The 18244-nt window shown below is 41.7% G+C and overlaps 1 protein-coding gene across 11 annotated transcripts in view; it reads left to right on the forward strand.

Moving 5' to 3' along the window:
- The first annotated feature begins 4703 nt into the window (after positions 1-4703).
- DMBT1 (deleted in malignant brain tumors 1) overlaps positions 4704-18244 on the forward strand; it is a 32219-nt gene continuing 18678 nt past the window's right edge. For 3 of the 11 annotated variants that reach the window (XM_075612120.1, XM_075612128.1, XM_075612127.1), the window contains exons 1-7: positions 4704-4842; positions 6241-6279; positions 6940-6972; positions 7497-7526; positions 14503-14547; positions 15349-15666; positions 15766-15795. In XM_075612120.1, coding sequence (XP_075468235.1) covers positions 4779-4842; positions 6241-6279; positions 6940-6972; positions 7497-7526; positions 14503-14547; positions 15349-15666; positions 15766-15795 — 559 coding nt within the window. In that variant the 5' untranslated portion in view covers positions 4704-4778. The remainder of the gene's footprint in view (positions 4843-6240; positions 6280-6939; positions 6973-7496; positions 7527-14502; positions 14548-15348; positions 15667-15765; positions 15796-18244) is intronic. The other 8 variants (XM_075612121.1, XM_075612125.1, XM_075612123.1 and 5 more) reach the window with 8 other exon arrangements.

The following is an 18244-nucleotide window of genomic DNA, read 5'->3' on the forward strand; positions in this document are numbered from 1 at the left end:
CTTACACATAAAAACACATCTATGCAACCCGGCTGTTTCCATTCAGAACTCATCAAAAAGTTTTTTGGAATTCTGGAAATTAACATCAACCCAGATAATGGAGAATCAGATTTGGAGGAACGTGAACAAAGGTCCCTGGATAGGGGTGTCACAATATTGCAATGTAAGGGCTATATTTGGGGTGCTGTATCGTAATCAAAAGGTTAACCTTTCTAGTAAATGGGTTTTAAGTTCTGCTTGAAGAAGGTCTGTGTCAGAAAAAGTTTCAATTTACATAAGTAGTTACATAGTAGATGAGGTTTAAAAAGGACAGATACTTATCCTATACTGTATTTGTATTTACAGTATATTGATCCAGAGGAAGGCAAACAAAAAAACCCCAGTGAAACATCATCCATTGATGTCTCTTAAGGGGAAAAATAAATTCCTTCCTGACTCCAATAATGGCAATCAGATTTCTCCCAGGATCAACATCCTTCCTATGTTTACTTATTTTCTATATCCTAAATTTATCTTTCCTTTCTAGAAAGATGTCCAACCTTTTCTTGAATGTATCTTTTGTAGCTGCCATCACAGTCTCTGTGGGTATTGAATTTCACATTTAACTACCCTTACTGTAAAGAACTCTTTCCTTTGCAGGTGAAATCTAATTTTGTCCAACGTTAAGGGAGGACCCCATGCAGTTTGTACTGTCTTGGGGATTAATAGTTATTTTGAAAGTTCGTTGTATTGACCTTGAATATATTTGCAAATAGTTATCATATCCCCTCTTAGATGTCAATTTTCTATTGTAATCAAATTGAATATAGCTAGCTTTTCCTCATCAATCAGATCTTCCATCCTCTTTATTAGTTTGGTGTTTTTTCTTTGTGCCTTTTCTAGTTCCATAATGTTTTTTTTAAGGGCTGGTGTCCAAAAATTTGCTCTATATTCATGGTGGGGTCCTACTAAGGATTTATACAGTGGCATAATTATATCCCCCCCCCTTCCACCCATACCCTTTTTTATGCAAGGTAAGACCTTATTTGCCTTTGCAGCTTGCTGTGCAGCCTGACGTTGAGCACTACTACTAAACCTGCTGTCTACAAGCACTCTTAATCCTTCTCCATCACGGATCATCCTAATCTTGTCCCATTATATTTTTCGTCCTAAACGCATAACCTTACATTTACCTGTAAGGTTAATATAGAGTTTGTGGCTTCCTCCTGGTGAAATATTTTTGCAATTGACTCTTTGGTAAATACAGAGGCAGAGTATGTATTTAATACCTCAGCCTTTTCCTTATCTCTAATAATTTGCCTGCCCATCTCATGCTTATGGTTGATCTTCATTTCACGGGTTAATTTGCAGGCCGGTTAATCAAACAATGAAGGAAATGCCCTTTGTTTGTTCAGGAACTAACTCTCTCTAACGGTTTATATTAAAATGGGAAGATGGGCTGCAGGTGCCTATAGGTGTCAATGGGGGTGATTCTAATTTAGGTTGCATAGCTTAAAAAACAAGTTCTAAAACCTCCCAGGTGCCAAGCCCCGAGGTTCATCCACAGATACCCTATACACTGTGCTTTATTTTGCCCCATACTATTGTCATCTACTCATAACGGGGCCTGTGGTAAGCCTTATTTCACGACCATTTGCGGGTCGCATCCTAACGACGCGATCCCTGTGACGTCAACGGCTCCGCTAAAATGCCCCGTAAGATGACTGCTCGTATTGTGGGTATTGAAGCCCCAGAGCTATTAGTGTGGGACATATACTGTTCTAATTTGCCAACCTGACTGCGTTGATTCCCTGCTGGGGAAGCGGTCACTGCATCCGCAGAGGACACAGACGTGGAAGCAAATCTGGAGACCGGAGTGCCAGGATAATAGGACATCTTGCTGGCTGCTTGCTGTTCTGTGACCAGTTGTATGCTGCAGTGGTAACATGTGCCCCAAACATGCCCCGTTATAAATATTGGAAATTTTGTACATGCATATAACACCACCCTTTTAATATTTCACATTATCATTTACATTTTACGCTATGAGAGTTGTGTCTTATTTCTTTTTCCACATCTCTATAAACCGCCCAACATTTCTTATTAGGAAAATGGAAATAAAAACAGTCCTAATTTGCACACCAACATCATCCCTACATTTTGATTCTGTGTGAGCATCACCTATAGAAATCAGCAAGAGAGATGAATTTTTGGTAGTTAGACCTCAACCACCCCCACACCCCTGCACACTGCTGATAGATGTAAGGTCCTGTGTCTCACTATTCCTTTTATCCATTTGTTACCCTGCCTGTTTATTCCTTCCCTGCATCATCTGCCTTAGATGGCTACTGTATCTTGTTTTTCTTTTTTTACATCTGTGTTAAGCTCATGGAATCTCTGTAAATCAGTATCGCCGCTGACCTGCGGAAGAGAGAGAACGCTCCGAAGCTCGTCTCATAATATCCATTGTTAGTCCAAATAAAAAAGGTCTCACCTAATTCTGACGTACTCATTTACTCTGCACTATCGCAACTGGACTAACACGGCTACAGTATTGCTACTTAATTCATGGTACCGTATTTAGACAATATTTGTGATCACTAAGAGGATCCATTTTCAAAATCTCCTGGGTAGAAATCTGGGGCAACAGATTTATTAAAGAAAATGCATTCTTGTTACTTTCAATAGAATGAATGTTCTTGAATAACCTGTTACCATTTTCGGCACGGGACTTCCCCCAGTTTTTAGTTGGGAGACTTTAATAAGTAGACCTCTTGTATCAGCTGTTTGGGTCAGTTCAGTGAAGAAAAGGAGTGGCACCACACTACTAATTAAATACAAAGTGACTGTGAAATGCACACAAAAAGAATTAATTAACACAATTAATACCTGGTGGCTGCCTAAGATAATCTGACTACACCTAATTAGATAAGGAAACTTTGCAACAGAAGGATACTGTAATGGCACCTGACAAAATATAGTCACAGGTTGGAAGCATTATGTGGAGGTACTAAATACAACCGTAAAATGTCCTGGCCACTCCAAAATTCGTGTTACAACGGATGATGGTCTCAGCATATGAAAAGAAACAAGAAAAACATAGCGTAATACTGTATGGTAACTAGAATGTAGCCATATGATGTTTTAAAACCTAAATGTCTCAGAGGTATTGATAATTAAATGGAAAAATAGGTGAAGTGAAAAAAGATACATTTAATAAAAAATACGACAATATAACAAAACAGTTGATGATCGGGTGTCTGTCCAGTCCGCAACATTGAAATCCTACTCGCAGGAAGCGGGGATAATATGCGCATTTGGATATAGATGTAGAATCGGCTGATGTCGTCTCTTGTCTCTGGCTGCTACCAAAACAAAATCCCCGGTGATGTGCCGCGTCCCAGACCAGCTGGTGCTCCAGACACTCTCCGAACAGATCGAGTGGTTTGCTCAGCCAGTATAAAAAATCCCTGCGTGTGTCTTGCTGACTTAGGTGGTAGAGAAAGCCAGTTCCGGCATATGGAAAGTCAGCTGAAGTTTGTATCCGAAGGACCACTGTCAATACTCGTATGTGTCCTGTCATAGGCTCACTCGGGACGGATGCCCTTTGACCCTTCGCGATTTGCAATTGCTTCTTCAGGGGTATGTGAGAGGTGGGGCTACTGCCTCTCATTAGGTTATTTAATCACCTCACAGATACATATATGATTGGAAATAACCCCAACTCTTCAGATGTTTAAGCGCTGGATCCGTAAGGGATCTTTGCAATTATAACGTTTGTTCCAGGGGGGTGTATGGAAACCTCTATGCTCACCATAATTTCACCATAGGGAATCACAAAAGGGTTGGGTGATATACACGGTCCCGCTGTATTGGAAAGGCTCCGTATAGCTCAGTGTGGGGCTGTATAGAGCTGCCCGTGGTATCTCCTGTATGATCGTGATGACATCACTCTGTTGGAACAATAGAAAGTAAGTCACATGTCCCAACAGCCCCTGTTACCTCGGTTCGGTGCTCTTTGGAGATCATACTAGTGCTGTTTGGGTCTCTGTGATTGTGTGTGCTGTCAATGCCGGTATAGATCTTTGGGAGATTCTGTTACAGTTGTTTAACAAAAGAAGAGAACTTCAACTTGATAACCAAAGCCGTATTACTAAGTTTTAACAGCAGTGACCAACTGATTCATCTGTTTCAACTAGTGTTTTTTGTTTGCTTTCAGTCCCCTGGCTGCAAACCTGGGGGTGAAACCAGGGCAAACAACAGGAGAAGATCCCCTTGCTTTCATTGGGATTTATTTTATTTGATCAATGTGGGGCTGTGCTTTTCCCACTGGTTTTGCAGTTTTGCATCTCTTTTGATATTAACCCACGTATTTATTTTTGAGTCACTCCTAAATAAAAGATTATCATTTTTCCCGAGTTATGTTTTAGGTGCATTTACATTTCTTGTTGCCAAAAACAGAGTTTATCCTTTTCTGTGTCTACAATGCATTGCATCCCCCTGTGCAATTATGGAATGATTAGTGTTAAATTGTGTTATACTGTGACATTGTGACACTCAATAGGCATGAGAAACACAAGCTATGTTAGCTATGGGTTTGTTTGCGTCTAGTTTTTTTTAATGCTTCTTAGTAAATTGAGCCCTTGCAGGGAGTTACCTGCATACCTGCACCGTGCCAGCTTCCTGGTTGCTTAAAGGTGAATCAGAAGCTGTCACCCCCCCCATGAGGATCACCTAATATATATACTTACTATATCTGTACAGCCAACTCCAGTGTCCTGAGACATTCGTCAGCCAGCATGGGAACTGTGACTCAAACTCTGTGCTTTGTGCTTCTTACATGTCCGCTGCTCTCTATCACAGGTAACGTGTGACCAGAAGTGTCAGTGTCATGGCATGAGCGTCTCACCACCCATGTGTGCATGACAGACTATAATGATGCACAGTGTAGTGATCTATTGAACTCTGAAAAATGTTGTTCTCTCAGTGCCTAGACTCTGGTGCTCTAGATAGAAGAAGGCGCTGGATTTGGTGGAGGCCACAGGTGCTGGGTAGAAAGAGCAGAGATACACAAAAGGGGTGTCTGGCAGATACAGGAGCGGATTTAGCATTGTATGTACTGTATTGACAGTCAAGGAACTGAAAGATAGTGATAAAAAAGCCAAAAAAAGGGCGTGGACAAATGAGATACTGATTATTGGGGCTCTATACAGTGTACCTGTCCAGTGGTTAAATTCTTACATAGTGGTATAGAGTATAACTATGTTTTATTATTTCCAGTCTTAGAGCTTCATTATCACTATTCATAGATTAAAAAAAATATTTCCAAAAATATTATCAGTTTTTATGTATATAATATTCCTTTCAGAAACTGAGTACCAATACGTCACCTTTGATTTTGAAGCAAAATACTTTTGTGCATTAAGGAAAGTACCACTACTTTTTACTGGACTTTGAGCAGTATTGCAGCCCAAGACCTCAAATCAGAGCTACCTGTTGCATGGGACAATAAGGTGTATAAGTATTACACAGCCTGTTGCGTGGGACAGTATTGCTGTAGAAGTATTACATAGCCTGTTGCATGGGACAGTAATACTGTAGAAGTATTACACAGCCTGTTGCGTGGGACAGTATTGCTGTAGAAGTATTACACAGCATGTTGCATGGGACAGTGATGCTGTAGAAGTATTACATAGCCTGTTGCATGGGACAGTAATACTGTAGAAGTATTACACAGCCTGTTGCGTGGGACAGTATTGCTGTAGAAGTATTACACAGCCTGTTGCGTGGGACAGTATTGCTGTAGAAGTATTACACAGCATGTTGCATGGGACAGTAATGCTGTAGAAGTATTACACAGCCTGTTGCATGGGACAGTAATGCTGTAGAAGTATTACACAGCCTGTTGCATGGGACAGTATTGCTGTAGAAGTATTACACAGCCTGTTGCATGGGACAGTATTGCTGTAGAAGTATTACACAGCCTGTTGCATGGGACAGTATTGCTGTAGAAGTATTACACAGCCTGTTGCATGGGACAGTATTTATGTAGAAGTATTACACAGCCTGTTGCATGGGACAGTATTGCTGTAGAAGTATTACACAACCTGTTGCATGGGACAGTAATACTGTAGAAGTATTACACAGCCTGTTGCACGTGATAGTGTTGCTGTAGACAGATCAGTAAACGTATGCTAATATTCTATACATGTTTATTTACCTCCACACATACAAATTGTAACTGTATTATTATTATTTTAGCAGCGAGGCAAACAGCCGGTGTATTTCCAGCCAGCACAGGTAGGTGCAGAAACCAAAAGGATTTATTGAAGATAGATCAATGTTTATCACAATACACAAGTAACAGGAAATTGTGCTATAAATTCCCATACAGGTTACCACAAAGTGTAAAAAGGCTCAAAAGGCGTTATTCGGTCAGTGCTGCAAATGCAACCTGCAATTAAAGTGACTATAGTGTTGCAAAACATAAACACACACAAAACATACTATAATATTTAAATAAACCTTACTAATACTCATAGTAATCTCAAGAATAATTTGCTCTGAGTTGGTTAAGAAACATGATGGTGTCCCTAAGGTAACCTGACCTGATAGTGTTAGTACATGTGGTTGTAACCAAAAATCTATATACTGTGGCTGAGATTGGCACAACGATCCTCATGCCAAAATTATGAGCCGTCCTGGCAGTTTAATCAAAGACTTGTGTATTTTAGGCACTGCGTATAGTTTAGGGCATACAGATTTTGGTTCTCAAGTGACCACCACAGAATATGCACCAGAAACAGTCAGGTAACTGAGCCAACCTCTAATGTGATAAAATGCTGTTCATCCCTACTGTATGTATGTACCTTTGTTATTGGGGAGAGTCGGATGCATGGAATAGTTACGTAAAAGTTTTAAACAGTACCATGTGGTTTTTAATGATGTGTGTTTCTCCAGCAGATACGCTGTTCCGCACATCTCAGACTGCAGGTAATAACAAATTATAATTTTGGTATTCCAGTAATGTGGTAATATGGATCCAATTAAAAAACAGTCTGGATTAGATACTAGAAAATACAAAAGAAAAAGATACTAAAAGTGTCTAAGTGTGGTAGGAAAGGATCTAACACATTTGGTATAAAGCACTGCTAAAAATACTACTCAGTTTAACTCTCAAATTTAAATGTAAATATATTTTGTCTGGATTATATTGTATCTCCAATATCAATGGCAGTTAGTAAATTAAGTATTGTTGCAGTCACTATATATAGCAAATGGAAATATTACTGTAAGCTCATTTGCATGTCTTAGACAGGTCTGCAACCCCGCCTTTCACCATTATCACCCAGCACACAGAGCTTCCACTGCAGCAAGGGATGCTGGGAAATTACATATATATTCCATACACCATATATAATATTCCATCTATAATGGAGTGTGTTATTTCTGGTTCTCACTAAATGTCTTTGTAAAATCACATTACGTATATACGTTTTTATCTTCAATCATAACAGTCGCACGTTTTTCCACCACTGCACGGCCAGGTAAGCTCATCCCAGCATCCCTGCTCAGACAATTGTGAATGGGGTTTATACCTCAATATGACAAATAGTATTCGCAGATTATAGATATTATTTTAAATCAGGCACTGATGTTGTACAGGAGAAGTAGCATCAACTATTGGGACACCATATGAAGGTCAGTTAAAGGTCATTTAAAAAGGTAATGACTATTCTATTAAAATGGGTCATAAAATGTGCCAGATTGTTCAATCCCCACCTCTGTCTAAAGCATAGCTCTATACTCAGGTGTTTTGTGTTGATCCAAAGTGTTTGTGACAGAACTTGCCCCAGAAGGTTTAATTTAGAACATAACTATGGGTTTGAGGAGGAGCTCAGATGATATGAATGACACAAACCATTTCTCAAAAGTCCTGTTGCCTGTCCCCCTTTATGTATGTATGCATGCATGCATGCATGTATGTATGTATGCATGCATGTATGTATGTATGCATGTATGCATGTATGCATGTATGCATGTATGCATGCATGTATGCATGTATGCATGTATGCATGTATGTATGTATGTATGCATGTATGCATGCATGTATGCATGTATGCATGCATGTATGTATGTATGTATGCATGTATGTATGTATGCATGTATGTATGTATGTATGTATATCTGTATTTATATAGTGTCATCCATCTACATAGCGCTTTACAGCAGTAATGCATGTGACATAATAGGAATAAGCACTTCAGACATAAAAATAGACCTTTGGTAAAGGAGTCCCTGCCCGAAGAGCTAACAATCTAAGTGGTAAGTAAGGATAATTTACAGAGACAGTAAGAGGGTGTTGTCGTAATGGCGTCTTCAAGGGGTCATGGTAAAGGCTAATAATATGTATAGTATCAGCCGACGGAGCTACCCAAATGCTTCATTTAAAGAGATGTTTTTTAAGATGGGTCTTAAAGGCGGAGAGAGAGGGTGCTAGTCGGATATTGAGGGGGGATGGCATTCCAGAGGTGTGGGGCAGTGAGTGAGAGGTTTTAGGCAAGAGGGGGCTTTATCTACAAAATGAATAGACAGAAGGTTGATTAGAATGCAAGAGTCGGGCAGGTGTAGAGCAAGAAATTACGGCTGAGATGTAAGGTGGGGCAGAGGAGTGTATAGTCTTAACATGGAGAAGGAGAATTTTGTAAGCAATATGAGATTTTATAGAAACTCAGGTGAGGGATTTCAGCAGGAGAGACACTGAGACAGATTTAGGAGAGAGTAAAGCGATTCTAGCAGTAGCTTTTAGGATAGTTTGTAGCAGAGACAGGTGAGAGCAGAAACGTCAGACAGTAGAAGGTTACAATAGTTGAGACGGGAGAGAATGAGGGGCTGCGTTAGAGTTTTAGCAGTCAAGGTAAAGAACAGAGGAAAAGGCGTATCTTTGCAATGTTACAGAGGAAAAATCGACAGGATCTAGCTATATTGTGATAGTGAGAGGAAAATATGAGGGGGGAGTCAAGTGTGACCCCTAGGCAGCGTGCGTGTGATACTGGGTGTATGATAATACTTCCAACAGTAATGTAGAAGGAGGCAGTAGGGCCAGTTTTGGGAGGAAGAATGAGGAGCTCCGTCTTTGACATGTTAAGTTTCAGTTGGCGGAGGGCCATCCAGGATGATATACAGTAGTGGAGAGATATTCAGAGACTTTGGTCTCTGCAGCAGGTGTAAGGTCAGGGGCTGAAAGGTAAATTTGCGTGTCGTCAATATAGAGGTGATATGTGAACCCAGGCGATGTGATAAAGTCACCTAGAGAGAGTGTGTAAAGAGAAAAGAGGAGAGGTGTCAGAACCAACCCCTGGGGCACCCCCACAGAGAGATCGACTGAGGAGGAAGTGTTGGCAAACGAGACACTGAAGGAACGATAGGAGAGGTAAGAGGAGATCCAGGATAGAGCTTTGTTACTTATGCCATGAGTATGGAGAATGTAAAAGAGAAGAAGGTGGTCCACAGTATCAAAGGCTGCAGGGAGGTCAAGTAAAATGGGCAGGGTGTAGTGACCTTGGTCTTTGGCAGCATGGAGGTCATTAGCAGTGGAGAAAGTAGATTTTTATTCTTACAGGTATTCACCCAGGCCGCCCCCCCTCTTTTCCCTCCCTCTCACTCCATTCCCCTTTCTATTCCCACCCCCCCCCCTCTATTCCAACCCCTCTCTCCCCCTCTGTCTTTTACTCTTTCCCCCTCTCTTTATTTATTTATTTTATTTATTTATAAAATATTTTACCAGGAAGTAATACATTGAGAGTTACCTCTCGTTTTCAAGTATGTCCTGGGCACAGAGTAAAACAAATAATACATGGTTACAAATACAGTTACATAAATGAACAAGGTATACATTTATATACAAGACATTGCATGCACAGTTAAAGAAAATATATATTATGAGCGTATGAAACAGTTACAGACCAGATTAAAGTGTGAGACAGCCTTAGATTTGAAAGAACTTAAGCTGGTGGTGGATATGAGAGTCTCTGGTAGGTTGTTCCAGTTTTGGGGTGCACGGAAGGAGAAGGAGGAACGTCCGGATACTTTGTTGAGTCTTGGGACCATGAATAGTCTTTTGGAGTCTGATCTCAGGTGATAGGTACTGCATGTGGTAGGGGTGAGGAGCTTGTTCAGGTAGCTGGGTAGCTTGCCCAGAAAGTATTTGAGGGTGAGACAGGAAAGGTGAACTTTGCGCCTAGACTCTAGTGATGACCAATCTAGTTCTTTGAGCATTTCGCAGTGATGTGTGTTGTAGTTGCATTGGAGAACAAAACGACAAATTGAATTGTAGAGGGTGTCAAGTTTGCTAAGGTGGGTTTGAGGAGCCGAGCCATATACTATGTCTCCATAGTCAATAATTGGCATTAGCATCTGCTGTGCAATACGCTTTCTGACCAGGAGACTTAGGGAGGATTTGTTCCTGTAAAGTACCCCTAGTTTGGCATAGGTCTTGGTTGTCAGGGTATCAATGTGCATCCCGAATGTTAAGTGGGAGTCAAACCATAAGCCCAGGTATTTAAAACTAGTGACAGGTGTTAGGGTGGTTTTAGCGTTGGTTCTAATCAGGAGCTCAGTCACTGGAAACTTTACAAATTTAGTCTTGGTCCCAAATACCATTGTTACAGTCTTGTCAGTGTTTAAAAACAGTTTGTTTTGGGAAATCCAGTTTTCGAGTCTCAAAAAGTCAGACTGAAGTATGTGTTGAAGGTCAGAGAGGCTATGGCTGTGTGCATACAGGATTGTGTCATCTGCATACATGTGTATTGAGGCTTCCTTACAAGCTGTGGGAAGATCATTAATGAACACTGAGAAGAGTAGGGGCCCCAGAACAGAGCCTTGCGGGACACCACAAGTGATATCCAGGGGGTTGGAGTTAGAGCCTGAGATGGACACATGTTGGGATCTTCCTGATAGGTAGGACTGAAACCAGTTTAAAGCATGTTTCCCTATTCCAGAGCTCTGGAGTTTGTTAAGCAGGATAGCATGATCAACTGTGTCAAAAGCCTTTGCAAAATCTAGGAATACTGCACCAGTGAGTTGTCCCCGTTCCATTCCACACTGGATTTCATTGCAAACTTTTAGCAGGGTAGTTACGGTGAAGTGTTTGGGACGAAACCCAGACTGGAATTGGCTAGGGAAATTTGTCTTGGTGTAGAAATCGCTTAATTGGGAGTGGACACATTTTTCCATAACTTTGGATAGAATTGGGAGAAGTGAGATTGGCCTGTAGTTTGAGACAGTGTTTTTGTCCCCACTTTTGAAGATTGGGACAACTCTGGCAGTTTTCCAGGTCTTAGGGATATGGCCTGCAGACAGGATAGAGTTGACTATGGACGCAATTGGTTTGGCAATGGCTGGGGCACCAAGTCGTAGGAACCTAGATTGTAGTAAGTCGGGTCCACATTGGCTGCTTAGTTTTAGTTTGAGGAGCGCTTGTGTAATCTCCTCTTCAGATACTGGGCTAAATTGAAAATTGTGGGCAGTGTTGGGAGGGGGTGGGACTATAGGGGTACTCCCAGGATGAGATTCAGGTTTGGGGTTTGTGCTGCGTTTCGCTAATAAGTTAGTGGCACACCCCACAAAGTAATCATTGAATGCATTTGCAATGTCAGTGGGGTTTGTCAGAGTAATATCCCCCTTAGTGATATTACTTGGTTGTTGATGGTTAGGAGGCTGGAATATATTGTTGATAACCTTCCAGAAATTAGCTGGGTTTGATGTATTCTGGAGGAGATTGTCAGAGTAATATTGTGCTTTTGCATGCCTTGTTTGCCTTGTGCACACGTTCCGCAGGCATCTGTAGTGATTGAGATCCTTGGTAGTGCCAGTTACTTTGTAGCTTTTCCACAAGGCATCCCTGAACTGGTAGAGTGCTATAAGGTCAGGTGTAACCCATGGAAGGTGGGCCCCCCGTACCCTTATTTTGCGTAGTGGAGCATGGGTATCGCAGAGTTTTAAGAACTCGGATTGGAAATAGTCGAGCGCAGAGTCAGGGTCGGGGATTAAATCGATTCTGTGCCATGGGCAGTTGGTAAGGTCATCCACTCACTCTCCCCCCCAACTCTTCCTCTCACCCACCATCCCCCTCTTTTACAGACCTCTCTACTCACACTCGCCCCTACCTCCAGTATCACTTAATGACTCCACTCTCACTTGATCCCACTCCCTCAATCCCCCTCTTACTCACACTCATTCACCTCTCTCGCCTGGCCACACACACACATGCATAATTCCACTCAATCACCCCGCCCCCCAAATATACACACAATGCCCCCCACAATAATGAATTACCCACATAATACAAACCCAATAATACACACCCAATAACACCCACCCACAATCTCCCCCACAATCCTTGCATAATTCCCTCCACAATAATGAATTGCCCTCCACAATACACACAATGCCCACACACAATACCCCGCCCTCCACAATACACACACAGAAACACAGACACAAGCGCAAACACACGCAATACGAACGCACAATATAATATCCCTCCCCACAACACACACACTACCCCCCCACAATACACACAATATAATATCCCCATACAATATAATACCCCCACTACCTCCACACAATCTAATGCCCCCAATACCCTGCACACAATACAACACACAATAATACCCCCCCCCCCACAATACACACAATACCCCTCCAAAATAATACCCCCCCGCCCCCCACACAATAATCAGAAGCAAAACTAACCTTTCTCCCTGACGGATCGGTCAGTGAGTAGGATACCCTAATATGGGCATATCCATATATGGGTATATACATATTAGGGCACCCTATGTCACTGACCAGTGCGGCTCTGGCGACACGTTGACAGAGAAAGAGGCAGGGAGATAGACCGAGAGAGAGCCACTTGTTTGTTATTTATATTATCTGTTATTTATTGGATTACCACATGTATTACTGCTGTGAAGCGCTATGTACATTAATGGCGCTATATAAATAAAGACATACAATACAATACAATACTTGTTTTACTGGTACTGCATACCGGACCAGACTGGCCTTCTTTCACCACTGGTCATTAGTTTTTTTTAGTGAGGATCTATGAGGGAATTAGGAGGTAAGAAAATGGAGCAGGCGAGAAAATACAAGACGTTCAAGGAGTTAAGAGGCAAAAGGCAAGAGGGAGGCAGGACAATAGTTAGAGAGAAAGGTAGGGTCAAGCTTGCTGTTTTCGAGTAATGGTATAACTGTTGCATGCTTGAACGAAATTGGAAAGGTACCAGAGCTGAGGGAGGAGTTGAAAATGTGTGTGAGTGTAGGGATTATAGGAGGTTTGAGGAGATAGGAGCAAATGGGGTCAAGAGGGCAAGTGGTAGAGGGAGAAGAGGAGATCAGCAGAAACACATTTTCCTCTGTGACAGAGGAAAGAAAGTCAAGAAGGCAGGAGGAAAGTAGGAAGAGGAGATGTAGAAAATACTGCTTAAACGTTAACGCAGGCCCTCATTCTCTCGTCTCGACTATTGTAAACTTCTAATCTACGGCCTTCCTGCCTTTCACCTTTCTCCCCTACAATCTATCCTAAATGCTGCTGCTAGAATCACTTTACTTTTATCAAATCCCATATTACTCTCAAAATGATCATCCTCGCTTTTAAGGCTATACATTCTTCTGCCCCTCCTTACATCTCAGCCCTAATTTCTCACTGTACACAACCCTCTCCCACCTTAAACCTCTCTCCCTCAAAGCCCAACACCTCTGGAATGCCCTTTCCCTCAATATCCGACAAGTTACCCTCTCTATCCACCGTTAAGATCCATCTTAACACACTACTGTAATTAACTAAGCATATGAGTAACTCCATGGCTGACACTATACATCTCATATGCACTGACCTTGACCCCCTGCAGACGCACTTACCAGAACACCTTCCTACTCTCTCTGTATATTCTCCCTACTTTCCAGTTAGATTGTAAACTCTTCTGGGCATGGACTCCCTTTTCTTAATGTTACTTTTATGTCTGAACCGCTTATTAACATGATGTGTTATATTATTACCGTATGTCACGTGTTACTGCTTTGAAGCGCATGGATGTACATGATGGCGCTATATAAATAAAGATATACATACATACATACATACATACATACATACATACATACGAGGAGGATACAGAGGGGATGTCTTGATGAATGGAATCCACCTTTTCATTTAATAGTCAGCAAAGTCCTAAGGTGAAATGGAGGAAGAAAAAACGGTAACAGACGGTGGTCTGAGTAGAGAGTCAAAGAAAGAGAAGAGTTAGACTTGGCTTAGATTTGTGAGTGTTGTAGGTTTGTTTATCCTGGGATAGGGCAGAGTTGAAACAGGATCAAATTAATGTATCTTTATGTGTTTTTCTGGTTGATAACCCCTTAATAGTTAATGAGGGTAGAGACAGAGGAATTTGAATAATTTAATAAAATATGGGTAGAGTGACACAGAATTAATTATGTCTCATGATTTATTTTTTTTAGGGTCCACCGCATACCATAACACTCCAGCCTCAAGAAACACCACTGGTAAATAGCATTCATCTTAATTAGTCACCACTGTTGCTATAGAGATTTAAAAAAATCATCATCAAGATCCCGCATTTCTTCAGGATACCGCTACATAAATCCAATTCGATATCTAAAAAATGAATGTCCAGTTTGAGATAATTTCCTACGTGTCATTGATATCCTGGCAACTTTACCTGATTTAAACTCATGAGACATAGGTTTGAAATCAAAAACTTGATGGATCATACACTTACAAAGAGTTCAATATTGTTAAACCTAGTTGCAGGGCTGATCAGGGCACTATAGGTTTCCACTCATGTTATCTGTATCTGTTATTTGTTATACCTTTGGACTTATTGCTTTAGCCCAAGCTCTAACTTGGTAACAGGCACCTACAAAATTCCAAATCTATCCTGAAATGAGAGTTGATATTACTAGCGCTCCCTGCAGTATGAGGGTCACAGATGTAGAAATAATAGTAACAATAATAACTATTATAATTGTGTCATAAGCCTAGATGGATTTTGGGTTATGATTGGTATCCTCGAGTTGCATCGTTTGTCGAGAAGATACTTCAGGAAACCTCCTTCCTCTACAAGCTCTGCAGCTAACATAGTGAGTTATTTACCAAAGCCTTCCAGCTGAAGAACTGGGGAAGGACCCATGTGAAAGAAGCACCATATTTGTCAGAAAAAGAAAACCTATTTTAAGGAATTTGGGTTTTTCCTTTGGTTATAATCCGACACCATTATTTTGCACTGGTTTTGCAGCGGATAGGCTTTAATGAAAAACCACTTTTGACTCTTACTTTTACCATAGTGTCTTTGATGGCCCTGCAGCTGGTAAATGGAAATCACAGATGTGCTGGTCGTGTGGAGATCTTGTATGAAAGAGCCTGGGGGACGGTGTGTGACGACATGTGGGATATCAGCGATGCAGAGGTAGTGTGCAGGCAGCTGCTCTGTGGGACAGCCATTTCAGCTCATGGAGGTGCCCACTTTGGCCAAGGCCGTGGACAGATTTTGTTCGATGATATGAACTGCAGTGGTAATGAGACCATCCTGTGGCAGTGCCCGAATCCTGGCCTGAGAATCCACAACTGTGGGCATGCTGAGGATGCTGGAGTCATCTGCTCAGGTACAGTCTAATGACAGGTATTTTAATAGAGTTATTTCAATATAGCTACTGAAACATACACATAAGTTATTTATTGGCATTTCTTTTTCATCTCCACAGCTGCAGGTTATTCCACTTCCAGGCCACCAGGTAACCCTTCTAGCTCTTACTCATTATTTATTTATAAAATGTTTTACCAGGAAGTACAGTAATACATTGAGAGTTACCTTTCGTTTTCAAGTATGTCCTGGGCATAGAGTTACAAATACATAGTTACATTAAATAAAAAGGGTTATACAGTACATTATATACAAGACATTGCATGCACAGTTAGAGATCATATATATTATAGGCGTAAGTAACAGTTACAGCCCAGATAGAAATGTGAGCCAGCTTTAGTCATGACTTGACCAAATATATTTTCTCACCTGTCTTTTTGCCTAAATCATGTATCAAGTGCTTTAGTCTCCGTTACTCCTGCTGTTTCTCTCTTCGGTTCCTCATTCTTCTTGACTATCTCTCTTTGTTTCTCCATCTCTTTGTTTCTTTTGTTTCTCCATCTCTTTCAGATGCCTTCCTCCCGCCTGTGTTGTCTTTCTTTGTGTAGCATTTGTAGCATTTCATCAATAGCCACAGGCTGCACAGATTCATTTTAATCTGGTGCTGTTTTCTTCACCTGTTTTTTCATTAGCTCTGAGACAATTTTATAATCAGAAAACCTAAAATACCAAACTAGAGTTATTCATAAATGAACGAACCTGCTATGTTTATGACAGTATTCCTGTAGAATTATTACACAGCCTGTTGCATGGGACAGTATTGCAGTAGAAGTATTACACAGCCTGTTGCATGGGACAGTATTGCTGTAGAAGTATTACACAGCCTGTTGCATGGGACAGTATTGCTGTAGAAGTATTACACAACCTGTTGCATGGGACAGTATTGCAGTAGAAGTATTACACAGCCTGTTGCATGTGACAGTATTGCAGTAGAAGTATTACACAACCTGTTGCATGGGACAGTATTGCAGTAGAACGAAAAACAGGGATGGTAGTGCCAAATTTCAAATGTGCTGATAATTATACTAAATGTGAAATGGCGGCTGCCTGTGATATAACACTGACCCCCAGGTCAGAGAAACAACATGTGATGTAAAATATTATATCTATGGCGCCCCGTACATAACCCCAAGAATGAATAAAAGGATATATACAACCCGGATCAGAAGCTGGATCAGGTGTAGGGATGTGCTCCAAACGATGAGGATTGGCATATAATGGAAACAAAATAAAAACACATATAGGGTAATATTGTTGAACAATTGGCACTGATTCAATGCAGTAAACCAAATACACAAAGGACATAACTAAAACAGATAAAACAAAGAGCTGGGAGAAAACAACAGGTAAATGAAACACATTTAATATTAAAACAACATATTAGGACATAACCATAATTAAAACAGAAATAGGGTCTGCTGGAAAAGCTGCTGCTGTGGCTGAAGTGACCGCTTGCCGGACGCACGATAGTGTTGGGCAGTGGATAAGTCAGAGAGTATCCCCTCTCGTATGAATAAACCGGCTTGTGGCGTCTCCTTTGTGTGGCTGATGTGGTGTCCCTCGATTCTCCCTACTGCGCTGTTCGCCTCCCGGTCATGTGATCTCAGACCTCGGTGCGCAGTCAGCTCGGGAGCAGGAGGAACCGCCTCCACAGATTCGCCAAACGGGGATCTCGCCAAGGATGTAGACCGCAGCGGCAGATTCGCCGCGTTCTGAACGTCCAAACTGCGTACCCAGTGTAGTTCTGTCGGTGGTTGTCACTGGAGTAGGCAGCAGGGCCAGCAGATACCCACCCTACGCGTTTCGGAAGTGAACCTTCCTTCCTCAGGGGCAAAAGGTTAATGAACTCATCATTAATAATCATCATTAACCTTTTGCCCCTGAGGAAGGAAGGTTCACTTCCGAAACGCGTAGGGTGGGTATCTGCTGGCCCTGCTGCCTACTCCAGTGACAACCACCGACAGAACTACACTGGGTACGCGGTTTGGACGTTCAGAACGCGGCGAATCTGCCGCTGCGGTCTACATCCTTGGCGAGATCCCCGTTTGGCGAATCTGTAGAGGCGGTTCCTCCTGCTCCCGAGTTGACTGCGCACCGAGGTCTGAGATCACATGACCGGGAGGCGAACAGCGCAGTAGGGAGAATCGAGGGACACCACATCAGCCACACAGAGGAGACGCCACAAGCCGGTTTATTCATACGAGAGGGGATACTCTCTGACTTATCCACTGCCCAACACTATCGTGCGTCCGGCAAGCGGTCACTTCAGCCACAGCAGCAGCTTTTCCAGCAGACCCTATTTCTGTTTTAATTATGGTTATGTCCTAATATGTTGTTTTAATATTAAATGTGTTTCATTTACCTGTTGTTTTCTCCCAGCTCTTTGTTTTATCTGTTTTAGTTATGTCCTTTGTGTATTTGGTTTACTGCATTGAATCAGTGCCAATTGTTCAACAATATTACCCTATATGTGTTTTTATTTTGTTTCCATTATATGCCAATCCTCATCGTTTGGAGCACATCCCTACACCTGATCCAGC

Source organism: Ascaphus truei, chromosome 8 (genome assembly GCF_040206685.1).
Source record: "Ascaphus truei isolate aAscTru1 chromosome 8, aAscTru1.hap1, whole genome shotgun sequence".
NCBI lineage: Eukaryota > Metazoa > Chordata > Amphibia > Anura > Ascaphidae > Ascaphus > Ascaphus truei.